General features: G+C 40.0%; 2 protein-coding genes across 2 annotated transcripts in view; both read left to right on the top strand.

The window, feature by feature from the left end:
• Nucleotides 1-15,350, top strand: part of LOC117352133 — a 1,164,809-nt gene that overhangs the window by 720,428 nt on the left and 429,031 nt on the right. The window lies entirely within an intron of this gene.
• The window catches only part of LOC117352124 (mucin-2-like), an 87,251-nt gene that overhangs the window by 16,337 nt on the left and 55,564 nt on the right, over nt 1-15,350 (top strand). The window contains exons 2-8 of the mRNA XM_033928268.1: nt 1,002-1,112; nt 2,639-2,708; nt 4,329-4,466; nt 6,498-6,662; nt 9,366-9,460; nt 12,563-12,689; nt 14,369-14,624. Coding sequence (XP_033784159.1) covers nt 1,002-1,112; nt 2,639-2,708; nt 4,329-4,466; nt 6,498-6,662; nt 9,366-9,460; nt 12,563-12,689; nt 14,369-14,624 — 962 coding nt within the window. The remainder of the gene's footprint in view (nt 1-1,001; nt 1,113-2,638; nt 2,709-4,328; nt 4,467-6,497; nt 6,663-9,365; nt 9,461-12,562; nt 12,690-14,368; nt 14,625-15,350) is intronic.

Raw genomic sequence — 15,350 nt, 5'->3', positions numbered from 1 at the left:
AATGATTGTTGGTCTTCATCATAATGTGTATGGGGAAAGTTTTAAAGATTTCAATATGTATACTTAGAGGAAAGATGAAAGAGGGAAGAAATGATAGAGATGTTTAAATATCTACGTGGCATAAATATGCATGAAGCGAGTCTCTTTCAGTTGAAAGGAAACTCCAGAGTGAGGACATGGGATGAAGTTAAGAGGTGATGAGTTCAAGAAAACGTTAGGCAGATATGAGATGATAGGGAGAGGAGATGATACTGGATGCTGTGGATGAGCAGACTGGATGGGCCATTTGGCCTTTATCTGCCATCATGTTTCAATGTTTCTTAAGACAAATGAAAAAAATGAGATCAATGATCATACACTCCATCCATTATCTGGATATCTTCCTTTTAGTGGGGTTTATTGGTCACTACCTCTAACTATGATCATTCAAATCCTGTGAAACTGATGAAGAAATGACAAATTCCTGACACAATCTCTGAAATTATCATGATTAGCAACTATAAGCCAATGAACTTTGTCCCCAGAAGAATATTTAGGAAATGGACAGTTTGCCATCCCAGTTGCTGATCAGGATTTTCAAGCTTTTGTCAGTTCTAGTATGGTATAGCAGTTGTTTCCAAATTAGACCCCCCAACAGGCCTAGTTTCAGGTTAAAGAAAGTTATGGAAACTAACCTAGTTCATAAACCATATGTGAGTAAATAAATATCATAAAAGTTCACTGGGATATTCAGAAAAATAAGATAGTTGGGATCATTCATTGTAAAGATTAAAAACTTAGTTCAGATAACATTTCAATATCATTTGAATTGTCAATAAATTGTTTGTACAGCGTTATTCTTTCCATAACAAAGATTTATCATGACTACATAGTCATTTTAAGTCACAGCTCTTTGCTGACTGCCACAGATATTTGGTATGGTTGTCCGATTGTATGTTTATGCAACATTACTCAATAAATTCCAATGCTCTCCTTAAATGTGAATCGTTTTCCAACCTCAGCTGCAGAATGAAGACTCATTTGTCCTACTGGGGGAGATCCGTCAGTGTGGATTACTGGACACACAGACTTGCTTGAAGAGCATTACACTTTCCACCGAAAATGGCGATACGGTGAGTGACAGCCTTGCATTTACTCCTGTCCTCATTGTAAGTCCAGGGGTACGGGCACTGTGATCGCATTTGTCCTGAGCGTTCTGTTTGTTTTGGACTAATTCAATAATGCAGTTCACTGTCATTGCCAGTACTTCCAGACATTCCATGCTATACCACACCTCATATATTATCACTCACAGGTATGTATTGTCCTGCCAAGCTCTGTTATGTACTGCCTTAACCTCGCTTCGTACTGTCAGGCACTATAACGTACTGTCAAGTTCAATTAGTTACCGCAGTGTCAAATCAAACCCATAACATCACCACCCCATGCTGTATGAGCTCTTGTCCTGTCATGCTTTTTGACACTATCATGCTCCCCTATGTATTGCCCTGTCATGTCGTGATCTAAAATGTACTGTCATGCTCTACATTACTATATCCTGCTCTACTTTATTTTGTATACCCTGTTATGCTGTATAATGTATACTTGTAACTCATTCTGAGCTCTTCTGGGAGAATGCCCTATAAATCCAAATAAATAAATAGTAATAAATACCTCCATTGGATATAGAGGAACAGAGTATTTTCAGCCTGAAAGGCTCAACTGCAAGTAGTTGCAAAGAGTGTAAGGAAGGATGTTACACTGGAGAAACAAGGCAGATGCTAAAGACTAGGATCAATCTATACAGATACCATATTAAACAATATCAGCCTCTGTCAGACAACACTTCAGAAAACTGTAATCCATAAAAGGAAATTTTGAGACAATCCAGGAATGTGAGACCTTTGAAATCAAAATGATAAAATAATTTGGTACCCACCAGACAGGACTTAGCCAATCTCTTGGTTTTCTATTATATTACAAATCATATTTATACAGCTTTGTCACCTTTTTGTGAAGACCTGCAAAGGGACCTGACGAGAATGGAGGAGTGGGCAAAAAAGTGGCAAATGAGTTTCAACATAGAGAAATGCAAGGTCATGCACGTAGGGAATGTTCAGCTACAAAATGGGGGGAATATTGCTAGGGGTGAGCAACCTTGAAAGAGACCTGGGGGTGATGGTGTACACAACTTTGAAACCATCAGCGCAGTGTGCGACAGCCTCAAAGAGAGCAAACAGAATGCTGGGCATCATCAAAAAGGGTATCACTACCAGGACAAAGGAAGTTATCATGCCGCTGTATCGTGCAATGGTGCGCCCGTATAGCAGTATTCTGTAGTAGATGGAGTCATGTAAGATTTTTTTTGACAAAAGCCCTGAAACAAGGAATTACAATAACCAAGATGAGTGTGGACCAAGGCGTGTAAAATAATTCACAATATCTCTTCTTCTAGTAGTGGTTGAACCAAGTGACTTTATCATAATTTAAAAAAGCATCCATGATAGAGACCTTAAAATCTGAGAAAATTACCGAAGAAGGACAAATATACTATATATTACTACACTTATGCAGAAAATATTTGGGAGTTTGTAGTATTATACTTATGACAGAATGCAAGTTAAAAGAATTGACTTGGTTTTCACTGTCTCCTCCACAGATGGTAGAAATTCACACCTCAGGAGCAGTGCTGTTAAACAAAGTGGTTATCCAGTTACCTTTCTGGTCAGGTAAATACTGTCTTCAGTTTGACTCAGTAGAGAAGTAATTGAATGAGTAGACAGAATTATTAGACAAAATATATCAATAGAATGTCCAAAAAAATGTTTTTGTAACTTTATTACATTACTAATTTGTACAAAAAAGCTTACTTTCAACATCAAAGGTGAAACAAGGCCTCAAAGTCACTTTAAAGATGTCACTTTTTGCTGATAGGAGTTCAATTTTTTTCATCTTGTCTCACACTGGTATACCTCTGAGGCGTTGCCAGTAGCCGCAGCCATTCATACTCGTCACGTCCATCCAGGAAGGAAAGAGGAAGTGATGTCAGCAAGGCAGGAGGTGGCAGACGGAAGACTTCAGGGCTGCAGCAGGTGACGAATATGAATTGCTATGGCCACTGGTGATACATCATTCCAAAAACCAAAAAATTCTAAAATCTAAAACGTCTCTGGTTCCAAGCATTTTGAATAAAGGGTTGTGAACCTTTATTTTCAAATGCCATTCAGCAGTTGCTTTGTATTGGTTGTATATACATTCCTGTGTTTTGCTCTGCATTATGTTCCTATATGAGCTTCCTCCGCTTACAAGTATCTCACACAGTACTCAGCAACTCAATGAGTGAATGATAGCTTATGGAAGTCTAGCTACCTGTTATCTCTCCTCAGAAAATTGCTAAATGGGTTATTATCAGAATTCATAAAGCAGGTCATTCTCTAAATGGAATTAAAATGATAAACACTGAAACTACAAAGAAGTAGATTTAAAACAAACCATAGAAATTATTTCTTCATTCAATTTGTAATTAAACTCTGGAATTTATTGCCAAGGTATATGGTGAAAGGTATGGATAATTTCCTAAAAGAAAAGACTGTAAGTTATTAAGGTCAGCTTATTCTCTCATACAAGTATAGAAAACAGGTTATACAAAACAGAAAGGAACATTAATCATACAGCCACAAATCTAGCACAAAGAGTTTTCAGATGAAAAACTAATTACACAGTGATATTTATTTTACTTCTTTATTTAAAAATTTTCTATCCCACTTACACTTCTCCCTCCGTATTCGTGGTTTCAGCAATCACAGTTTCGATTATTCACGATTTTTAGCTTGCTGGCTTGTTTTGTAATATGTACAGAGTAGGAAAATGCATATTCATTAGCTCAGATAACCTTGGTGTAACTCAGGTCAGGGCAATAAACATTTGTTTGTACTTTTCATCTATTTCATGTCCCTGGCCAATCTCCAGATAGTCATGTCTGGTAAATAACAAAACTTGAATTGGCCCTTTAATTAGAGGGCCGTGATTGATGAATAGAGGGGGGGTTGGATTGATGTGCATATCCCTTTAGGTCACGGGAGGAACCCTGCATTCTCATTGAACTCTGTGTCTTATCAGGAAAAAAGATAGAATGAAAGGAAATGCAGAAAATGGATTGATTTGAATTCCATATCCATACATTCAGTGGAATGAAAGCAGAACTGGATGCACCTGTTCAGTTCACATGGGTTAATCTCAATAGTTCCATCAGGCCGCCATTTATTATGTCTATTGTTGCTTTAGTATAAATGTTGATTTTGAAAATGGACATATTGATTTCATCTGGTTTTAATATGCTTATTTCAAAGCCAACCTGACTGTGTTCAAACCATCTACTTTCTACATAACCCTGCAAACTGTCTTTGGACTGACGCTTCAGGTGCAGCTGGTTCCAATAATGCAAGTCTTCATAACGCTTTCAGAGGCCTACAAGACACAGACTCTTGGTAAACATTCATAAATTTCAGTCCTCAGCAAAATAACTAACACAGTGGGCAGACTGAATGGCTCATGTGGGTCTATATCTGTTATCATTTACTATGTAAGCATTATCATACCAGCAGAACTGACATTATTGCTCCTTGGAGTTGTGGTTTATTTTCACAGATAACTGAAAAAGTCGAGTCAATGTTTATTCTACTGAATCATTAGTGACTTGAACAAAAATGATTTCAACTCTTTGATTGTTGTGGCATTTAGATGCTTTGGCAAATGTTCGCAGACGGGGGCTTCTGGTCAAAGGGGTGTGCAAAGTTGTTGCCTAGCAGGGTTTTTTAAAAGTTTGGATCATTTTCTAAAACAGAAGTCCATAAGCCATTATTAAAATGGACTTCGGGGAAATCCATTGCTTATTCCTAGGATAAGCATCATAAAATCTGTTTTACTTCTTGGGATCTTGCCAGGTACTTGTGACCTGGGTTAGCCATTGTTGAAGGACCTTCTGTCTGTCCTAATATGGCAACTCTTCTGTTCTTATGACTATAAAATCCTGAGTGGATAGGAATGAGAAAACAAGAATTGAGAAAGTGACCAGTACCAGAAAGGGGATGAGAAGGGAGGAAGAGATTCTTAGCCAATGGAGAGAGGGTTAGAGAAAAGCCAGACTATGGGAGACAAGGAGGGGATTTAGGGAGCAAGTGAGAGAGAGGTGGGATTTAGAGGGAGACAGAAATGCAGTTGGAGTGAGAGAGGGAATTGAGGAGGCTGGAACCTAAGAAAGGAAAAGGTAGGAAGGAATTTCAGGCCTCAGAATAGGAGAATTCTATGCAAAACACTACAAATAAATTTTGCAGAATTTTGAAATATATGTGTACAGAATTTCACCAGGAGTAGAGGTTGTGGAACCGGTAGACTTAGGATTAATATCAGGAAATGCTATTTCATGAAGAAGATGGTCGATGCTTGGAAGAGGAAGTGAAGACCAAAACAGTGATCAGAGGATCCTTAAATAGAAAGAAGATGATGTTATAATAAAACTTAGAGGAACTTATGCATGTCATAGCAGATGAAATTTAATGTGGGAAGTGCAAAGTATTGTATATTGGAAAGAATAACCCAAATTATAGTTGCATGATGTTAGTTTCCACATTAAGAGACACCACTGAGAAAAGGATTAAGGTGTCATCTTGGACAGCATGTAACAATCCAGTGTGTAATAGTAGCCAAAAAAACCAAGACACTAATGTTAGAAATTATTAAAAAAGAAATAGAGAAGAAATTTAAAAAAATAGCATAATGCTTCTGTATCATTCCATTATGAGATTGCGCCTGTTGGGTGAGCAACAAGAAGATCAAAAGAGAGAGAACATAAGAACATAAGCAGTGCCTCCGCCGGGTCAGACCATAGGTCCATCCTGCCCGGCAGTCCGCTCCCGCGGCGGCCCTTGCCACCTTGGTTTCTCATTGAAGTCCTATCTTCCCATCGTAGTCCTAACCCTCCGGTCTTGCACATGCACGACCTGTTGGGTTTCTATACTTATTACCTGGTTAGCTTTCTATACTTGTGTTACATCCCAGCACCTCTCTCAGTATCCCATGATCCCTTTATCCCTCAGGAATCCGTCCAATCCCTGTTTGAATCCCTGTACCGTACTCTGCCTGATCACTTCCTCCGGTAGCGCATTCCAAGTGTCCATGACCCTTTGGGTGAAAAAAAACTTCCTTGCATTTGTTTTGAACCTATCTCCCTTCAGTTTCTCCGAATGCCCCCTCGTACTTGTTGTCCCCTTCAGTCTGAAGAATCTGTCCCTATCCACCCTCTCCATTCTGTCTTCTTTTGTCTCACTGAAGGTGACCTATTTTGTTTATCTTAGATAGCAGAAAAACCTGAGCTGGTCCTTCCCACTGATGAAATATATGGATTTGTGAATGACTAATGGTTTTGTGGCACCATGCAAAGAATGATACACATTTCTTTTCAATAAGCTATTTTGTAGAATGATAATCTTCTCTTCGTGATCCTTCATGCTCTTTTTAAGGCTTATGTGGAAACTATAACGATATCCCAGCTGATGACTTTATTACAATGAATGAGTTGGTGGAAGAAACTGCCTCCAGTTTTGGCAACACCTGGAAGAGCCACAGCTTATGTCCAAATGTGAAAGACCTAACTGAGAATCCATGTGCAACTAGCGTTATCAAAGGTAAAAGAGTCTTGGGGTAGAGTTCAGAGATGTCAAGAAGGGAAATCAATGTGGTAATAGCTAAAGCAAAGAGTATCGTAATGTTTTTGAACTTTGAGGGTAATTATATGGAGGAGGACCTCTTTTTAGGTGCCAAGAACATGCCTAGTATGGAGTCTATTCTAGAAAGTAAAGTAGGTGCCTACATTCCTTTATAGAATACTAATATAACAGGTCAGATAGGTGCCTATTTTTTATGCTGAGCACTTACTGTAAACTATTCATGGTGTTGATATAAATGCTAGCACATAGATTCTGAAAGAATGCAAAGAGATTACAGCATTGCATACTCTACATGTGAAAATGAGTTCCCTGTCTACCTTCTGTCCAAATTCCACCCATGTGAACATCCACCTGTAAAGTATAGGCCATTGAATATAGGTGCATATTTGCTGAATATTATGTAGAACAAGAAGAAGAAAGGCAAGGGTCCTTTGTGTTGGACAGACTCCTCCCCTTGCCTTTCTTGTTGTTCTGCTGTCTTTCTGAGGCAAGGTGCTCTTCTTTTGTCTGCCTGAATATTATGTTGCCAAAAAACGGTCAATTGCATGTGTATGATTTCACATATGTATGTAAATGATGAATATAACTAGAACAGTGATTCTTAAACCTGTCCTGGGGGACATAGGGGTGGAGTCCATCGAGAATGGCACAAGGACAGAATGTGTCCCTGTCCCAGCAGATAACCACGGGAAACCGTCCTGTATCATTATTTTGTATCTGTCTCAACCTCAGTCCTTCTACACCAGCTTTCTTCAATGCAAGGGTTGAAGGTCAGTGGCTGTGCCCATTCATACTCTGATTCTTCCCTCTTTCTTTAAAGAATGACACAGGGATGGTTTCCCACACTTAACTACAGTGATGGTGGAAAATTCTGTCCCTGTGTCATTTCGGAGGGGAGGAATAGATGGTGCATGGGGAAGAGAGGGAGAAATATTGGGCATGATGGTAAAGGGGAGGAAGGGAAAGATGCTGCATAGGGAGAGTGGGAAAAGAGATATTGGAACCTAGGCACAAAGGAGGGAGAGACATGGTTGAAAATGAGAGAGAGGGATATATAATGGACAGATGAGAGAAAGGGAGGGGATAGATGAGAGAAAGGGAGGGGATAGATGAGAGGAAGGGAGAGATACATAGAAGGTGGAGAGGGGAAAAAGAGAGATATGTTGGATCCAGAAGCAGAAGGGAGTGAAGGAGAGATGCCAGACAATGGGAGTGAAGAAAGAGAGGGAGAATGCTGGACCTTGGGGGAGAAGGCAGTAGCAAAGAAAGAAGGGACAGGTAGATGAGAGGCTACATGGGTAGGGAGGGGAAAAAGAGAGAGCAGATGCTGGGACAGAAGGGTAGAGGGAGGAAGAACTGGGAATAGTGAAACTACGGTATGTGAGTGAGGCTAGGAGGGAGTGGAGAAGGTGGCAAGGAAATGAATGAGAGAATAGTGATTACAGAGGGTAGAAATATGGCAAAGGGGAGTAGATTAAAGATGAAAGGGAATGGAGTGCTAGGGAGGTGAGATGGGGGTGAGCTAGTGGGTGAGAAAAAAAGATGGAAAATTTGATTGGTAGACGAAAAATAAAAGGAGAAAAAGGGTGAGAAAAAGGGTGAAATTTGAGTTGACAGAGGGGCAGGAAAGAAAAAAAGGAAGGAGCTAAAAAGGAGCAATCAGTGTGTCAGAGAGAATATAAGAGAAAAGACGAATGGACAGCAGCTGCTTGAAAGAGAATTAGCAGATGACAGATAAGAAAGAGAAACTGGAACCAACATGATGGAAAAATAAAAAAATATATGCATAACAAATGTGTTCAGTAGAAAAGGAAGCACATTTCTGTTTATATTTCTCCAGTGTTGCAGTGCATGCTAAATTTAACTTCTTGGGGTTCCCAGTTCATTTTTTGTCTAAATATTTTTATTTCTAATATTATCCCTTGTTCTTTATTTGGTGAGGCTCTGTTGGTGTGATAGTAATGGCAGGTTGGGAAATTGGAAGGAAGGCGGGGAGGAGGCCTTCCTTTATTTCCGACCTGGGCCTTAGCATGTCTAACATTGGTCTGACTCTTGCTGTATAGCTGGTGGGGATCCTCAAGCATCCCCAGCTGTAGATGCCCTCCAAAGATAGCCAGAACTCCCTTCTACAAAGCTCTGCAGTCAACGACAGCATCCTTGAGCCACCAACAACTAAGCATATGCGGAGTGCTGGTATTGGTGGCTTAAGGATGTTGCTGTTGCCTGCCAAGCTTCATAAAAAGGAGTTCTGGCCACCTGCAGAGAAAGTCTTCAGCTGACAGAGCTTCATGATCCTTGTTAGCTAAAGTATATATATTTTAAGGTGGAGGTTGGGTATGGCAGAGAAAATTTTGTGCCCACACAACTTGGGCTCAGGTCCACCCAAAATTGGCTGTCTGTCTGGCTATGCCACTGAACCAGATAGGGCTGTGGTGGTCTGTCTGGAATTTCAGCAGGGGCTTCTACTATTTGGGTTTTGCCTCCGTGAAGACAGGATACTGGGCTAAATGGACCATTGGTCTGACCCAGTGCAGCTATTATCATGTTCTTAAAATCTGAATACAACCTGGTCAGTAGAAGATATCAGGGTAGGAATTATTCCTTCCCAGATAACTTTTGAATATTGATCCCTAACTAGTAAATATCTCTTCTGCATTGCAGAGCGATTTGCCCAGCCATGGTGTTCCACCCTCCTGGATCCCAAGGGACCCTTTGCACCATGTAGAATGTTTGTTAATCCTGCACCATACTTCAAGGTAAAGACACATTTTCCTATCTTTGTACTTCTCCTCCCCTGATTTTCCTCTCCCCCCCCCACCCCCCCAATCCGACCCTTTTTGGATTTGAATTTGATTAGTCACATTTTGCAAATGCAAATTCAAGATGAGTTTCAGTTCAAGTGTGGTGGCTTTACTGAGAGGCTTTCAAAGTTTGCACTACTTGATTAATATTGGTTAGAGATTTAATAAATAGCTGAGGATGCCTATCAGTTCATGGGAACTTGTTGGCAAAAAGTCAGAAGTTCACCAGGGCATATCAGGCATAAAGCACCCAAGAGTGCATGCAAGGTTACCCATAATCATCATTTAAAGCCATCCACTAGCTTAAAAAAAACAATTAATGTGTTAAAAATTCTAATAAATATAAATTCAAATGTGCAAAGATTGAAGATAATAATAATAAAGTGCCCAAAGTGTCAGGTGCAAAGTCACATCGTTCCTGAATTTCAAAAAGCAGACTAAGTGCAAAATCACTAATTGATGAGCCTAGAGAAAGCAAGAAATCGCATTTGTCCAATCAATTGAAACTGCCATCTGCAAGGACTTATCCGAGAAGCCACCAACATCCATCTAGTAAGAGGATCTGTTGTCCAGGAGTGCTGTTCGGTTAAATAGTATGGGAGACATTTCTTATCACATAATTTAGGATACTTTCAAAGCCTATTTACATGGAGAAATCATTAGCTATATAACTAGAAAGCAGAAGCTTCAAAGGGGGTTAGTTTTTGAGTTCCAAAGCCAGATTAAGGAATTGAAATGTATGTATATAATCCACTCAGACAAAAATTTGGGTTTTCACTTGCAAAAATGTAAGTTTCAATTCGACTTGTATACTTTTCTGTAAAGATAGTGCTTTTTATTTTGAGGGAACAAACAGAATGGGTCATGTCCTGGCCAATTATCTTAAAAGGAAAGAACAGTATTCACACCTAAAAGTATGCATGGTACAAGCCAGGGCAGAGTTTGATGGAGAGAGGCAGAGTTGGGATTTACATGTGTATTGTATGCACATATATTTATACTTGCGCTCAAGCAGACAAAAGGCCTGTACCTTTAACCTAAGCTGCAATTTCTGCAGAATTTGTGCTAGTATTTTATAAAGGCACCTAGATAAGAATATATCTTTATGAAATAGACAATAAATAGGCACCTCCCTACTTGATTAACTTTGAAAGTTAGCATCACACATTGCTCTGAAATGCATGAAGGCCCATTTTACATTGACTATCAAGCTCAAAATTCAGATGTCCAGATTGGGACATGCTCAGTTCTGGCAGTATTTTACAAAAGGTTCAGTTGAACACAGAGCCTTTTGTAAAATACCTTAAAGGACATGAAGGACACCATGTATATTTGCAGACATGCACAGGAGGAGCAGCCATTTTACTAAGATACGTATATGGAAAAATAAGAGATACAACTCTAGCACATTCCACATGAAAGTGTTGGCATATTCACACGGAAGTGGCAATTTTGAATCTTCTATTCCTAAGTGGCACCATTTCCATGTGTGGCTGTCCAATTTTACAAGCCTGGGTGCATTAAAATACTGCCAATTACCGTAAGCAGCAAAGCTGCAATTTTTATATTTTTTCATTTGGGAGACCCTGGCCAAAATGAGCACTTTTTAAAAATTCTGTGTGTGAATTGCAGCTGGTATAAAACCTAATGGGAAAATTTTCCCATAAGCATGTACTCTGTATGTAAAATGGAGAATATACTTGTAGATTTTTGTTCCACCCAAGGTAGAGCAAGAATTTTGATACACATACATCAAAAGCATACCCCCAACATGCCCTCTTGAAATCTTTAAATGGTGTGAATCTCCATGTGTAAACAGTAGCTTTCTGAAATTGCCAGTTATATATGTGTGGTGCAGTGGTTAAAACTACACCCTTGGTACCCTGAGGCAATGGGTTTAAACCCATGTTTCTCCTTGTGAGTCATTTAATCCCCCCAGGTGCATTAGATAGAGTGTGAGTCCACTGGGACAGACAGGGAAAAATGCTTGAGTACCTGAATAAATTCATATAAACCATTCTGAGCTCCCCTGGGAGAACGTTATAGAAAATTAAATAGTGTGAAAGGTTTCAGCCTCCGATAACCAGAGCTGGTATTGTGACATCATAGTGCCTCATTCCACCAATGCCTAAAAACCAATCTTATCAGTGGATTCAAACCCATGCAGCTCCCTGTGACCCTGGGAAAGTCCCTTAATCCCCCCCATTGAGCATGACATGGGGACAAATTTTTCCCCATCCCTGCAGGAACTCAATTTCCCTGTCCCATCCCCATGAGTTTTGTCCCTGCCCATTCCTGTAAACTGTGACTTAACCGCACAAGCTTTGAACACTTATGATTTTAAAGTGTTTGATGCTTGTGCAGATGAGGACAGAGCTTGCAGGAATGGGGCAGGGACAGGAAAAGAACTCACCGGGATGGGAAAATGAGTTCCCGCGGGGACGGGGAAAAATTTGTCTCCGTGTCATTCTCTAATTGTGAGCCCACTGGGACAGACAGGGAAAAATGCTTGAAAGTTTGATGGAGTTTGATGGAGAGAGTTTGATGGAGTTTGATGGAGAGAGTTTGATGGAGTTTGATGGAGAGAGTTTGATGGAGTTTGATGGAGAGAGTTTGATGGAGTTTGATGAAGAGAGTTTGATGGAGAGAGTTTGATGGAGAGAGTTTGATGGAGTTTGATGGAGAGAGTTTGATGGAGTTTGATGGAGAGAGTTTGATGGAGTTTGATGGAGAAAGGCAGAGTTGGGATTTACATGTGTATTGTATGCACATATAAATTTGTGTAAACTATTCTGAGCTCCCCTGGGAGAATGGTATAGAAAATTGAATTAAACTATTATCTAACTGCTATTATTTACATGTGGAAATGTTTCTAAAATAATTCTCATAGTCTTCTTAAAACACAAAAATAATAAAAACACAAATTTTAAGACAGTATGAACACATACTGAGTGTAATGATATTGCATAAATAGATTGAATAATTGAGTTCACACTATTGTGTTCCATCTCCTGCAACTCTATCTTACTTGCCTTTCTTCTCCTTGTTGGTCTTTAGAACTGTTTATATGACACCTGTGTCTGTGAGCAGAGCGAGGACTGTATGTGTGCGGCCCTCTCGTCCTACGTCCGAATCTGTACCATTAAAGGGATCACGCTGAGTGGATGGAGGTCTAATCTTTGCCGTAAGTCGATGCCCTTTTCCAAAGCAGCAGTGCAATTTCTTGATGAGGGAAGAGTCTCGGGATTGTCTTCTCTACAGCAGTACTTCTTAATGTTATGGCCTCTGATGGCATTTGCCAGGTTGACCCCCTATGATCTGTTGGCTGGTTCACACCACTATCAACTGGCAGAGATGGCTTTTGAGATCCATGTTCTCTACAGAAAACATGAGTAGGTTGGGCTGAAATATCTTAACACATGCATGCTCCAAAGAACTTCAGATATCTCAGTGTCATGATATATCAAAATGATTAAGTCAGAACATTAGCGGGAAACTAGCTATCGTGATATAAGCAGGTCTGCTCCACTGAATTTACCTGGCAGCGACAATGATGGACTGACGTTGACCTTGAATTGTAAAACAATGAGGAACTCCCCATTCTTCTTCACTCTCTTCTATCTAAAAGACAGAGGCAGATAAGTTATTGTTGCTTATAGTTAAGATGACCATAATATACACAGTAATAACCGGCCCTCCTCAGGCTCACATTCAGTCATAGGCAATGCAGGCCATGGTCTCCAGCTGCAAATTTTGAAAGACACCTGGAGCAAAAATGCAGCCACCTCATGGCGGCAAATCACTTCTGAAGTAACTTTAGTGCATGGTTTACAACACTTCATCCTTGGCACAGGTTTTCAAGATGACAGGAAGAGTGTTCATTTTGGTTGTAAGTCTTCTGAAGCTAGGACTGTGTTTTAAGGCACAAAGCTATAAAGTAACTGCCAAAGAGAAGAAATGTGTACAGCCCTTGAAGGGGGCCATAAAGAGTGAGTTACTTAGAATGATCAGGATAGGAGAAATCAAACCAGTTTTGAGAGGAGGTAGAAGAAAAGATAGGTGCCTGCTCTTAGCAAAATAATTGCTAATGACATTCCTGGCCATGAGAGGGCACTGCAGTGTTTGACTGATGAGGGATTATGGGCATAGAAAGGAAAATACTGGGCAGAGCAGGATTCATTACCAAGGAGGGCAGTGTAGGAATATGAGAACATTTTAGTCTAAAAGTTAAAAACGGAGCGCCCTTTTGCTAACTGTGGTAAAATTTGCAGCTGCTGCAGGCTAACACGGGACTTTACTACCCGGTAGCTTCAGATTTGATGTGGGACCTATTATGAGCTTTCCCAGTAATTTCTATTGCAGGCCGTGCATTAACATTCATATGAACGTGTGATATTTGCTCCCAGTTAATGTGTAAGCATATTCTCTTTAGGAGGCAATAAGTGTATGGTTACCAGATTTTATGTCCGTAAAATCCAGACCCCCCCTAGACCCATCCCCAGACCTGCCCAGCTCTACCCATCACCACCCCATTACGTCCCAGCCCTGCCCCCTGCTGTCTGTTTATCAGGCAGGAAAGCAACCGCACATGAGAGCGGATGCCCTCTCCCGACGTGATTTCTTTTCAAAACCCGGACAAAGTGCCTGGTCATATCCTGCCACATTTTTCTTTGTTCTTTCTTAGCTGATCATGTTTCCCATGCCATCTTAGAAAAAAATCATTCAAGATGATGTACAAAAATCTAACAATATAAAAACAAAACAATCAAAGGTATTTATAATCTTTCTACAAGTCCTATGGATCCTGCTGTGTTAAATCTAATTTTCACTTAACTGTTTTCCATTTATCTTCTCACATTTTAGAAAAATATACACAATGCCCTACAACAATGACTTACAAGTATGATGGCTTGACAGGCTGTAACCAGACGTGCTGGTCTCTGACTAATGTTGACATGTCTTGCCTGGTCCACTACATACCAGTTGATGGCTGTGGCTGCCCAAAAGGGACCTTTCTAGATGACAATAACCAGTGTGTCACTCCCATGAAGTGTCCCTGTTACTATAATGGACTTCAGATCTTGAGTGGAGAAGCCATGTACGAGAATGATATCATCTGGTGAGTCTCTAGCATTTGACACTGTGATTTCCTTAAATAAACCTTCTGGGTTAGGAGCAGCATTAACACCTTACATCTCAGCTCTAGTCACGTTTGGAACTAAAACCCCCTGATGGTTCCAAGCTCCTGATTACTCTGGGACATTGGAGCTAAACATTTATAACTTTTTATGATGCTTCATAAGACGGTAATAACATTACAGAGAAAATAATGCTTAAATTTCATTTTGCCTAACTTTGTCAAATTTTACTTGTGCAAACATCTTTAAATGGTAGGGATGTGTGCAGGACAAATGCTTTTGGTTTGTTTTCTAATCTAATCTAATCTAATCCTTAGGTTTGTATACCGCATCATCTCCACGTTCGTAGAGCTCGACGTGGTTTACAGTAGGAGAAATAGGAAGGAACTACAACAGAGGGTTAGAGGTAGAAGTGTGAAGAAAATTTAGAGGACTTGGGATGCCAAGATATAAGAGTTTCCTTGATTCCTAAGTTGGAGGGAGACTTACATTTTTTGAGAAAAGCCAGGTTTTCAGATGTTTGCGGAAAACTTGGAGAGAGCTCAAGTTCCGAAGAGGGGAGGTTTTCTGTTCATTTAGGCTTTTTCCATTGTGATTGGATTTTTATAGTTTATTTCGCATGTTAACTTCATAACAAAAAAAAAAAGTTAACATTATGAATTAGAGTGTGTGGCTTGCCCAGGATCACAAGGAGTAGCGAGGGATTT

Source organism: Geotrypetes seraphini, chromosome 19 (assembly GCF_902459505.1).
Source record: "Geotrypetes seraphini chromosome 19, aGeoSer1.1, whole genome shotgun sequence".
Lineage (NCBI taxonomy): Eukaryota > Metazoa > Chordata > Amphibia > Gymnophiona > Dermophiidae > Geotrypetes > Geotrypetes seraphini.
This window is presented reverse-complemented; position numbering and strand designations above follow the sequence as displayed.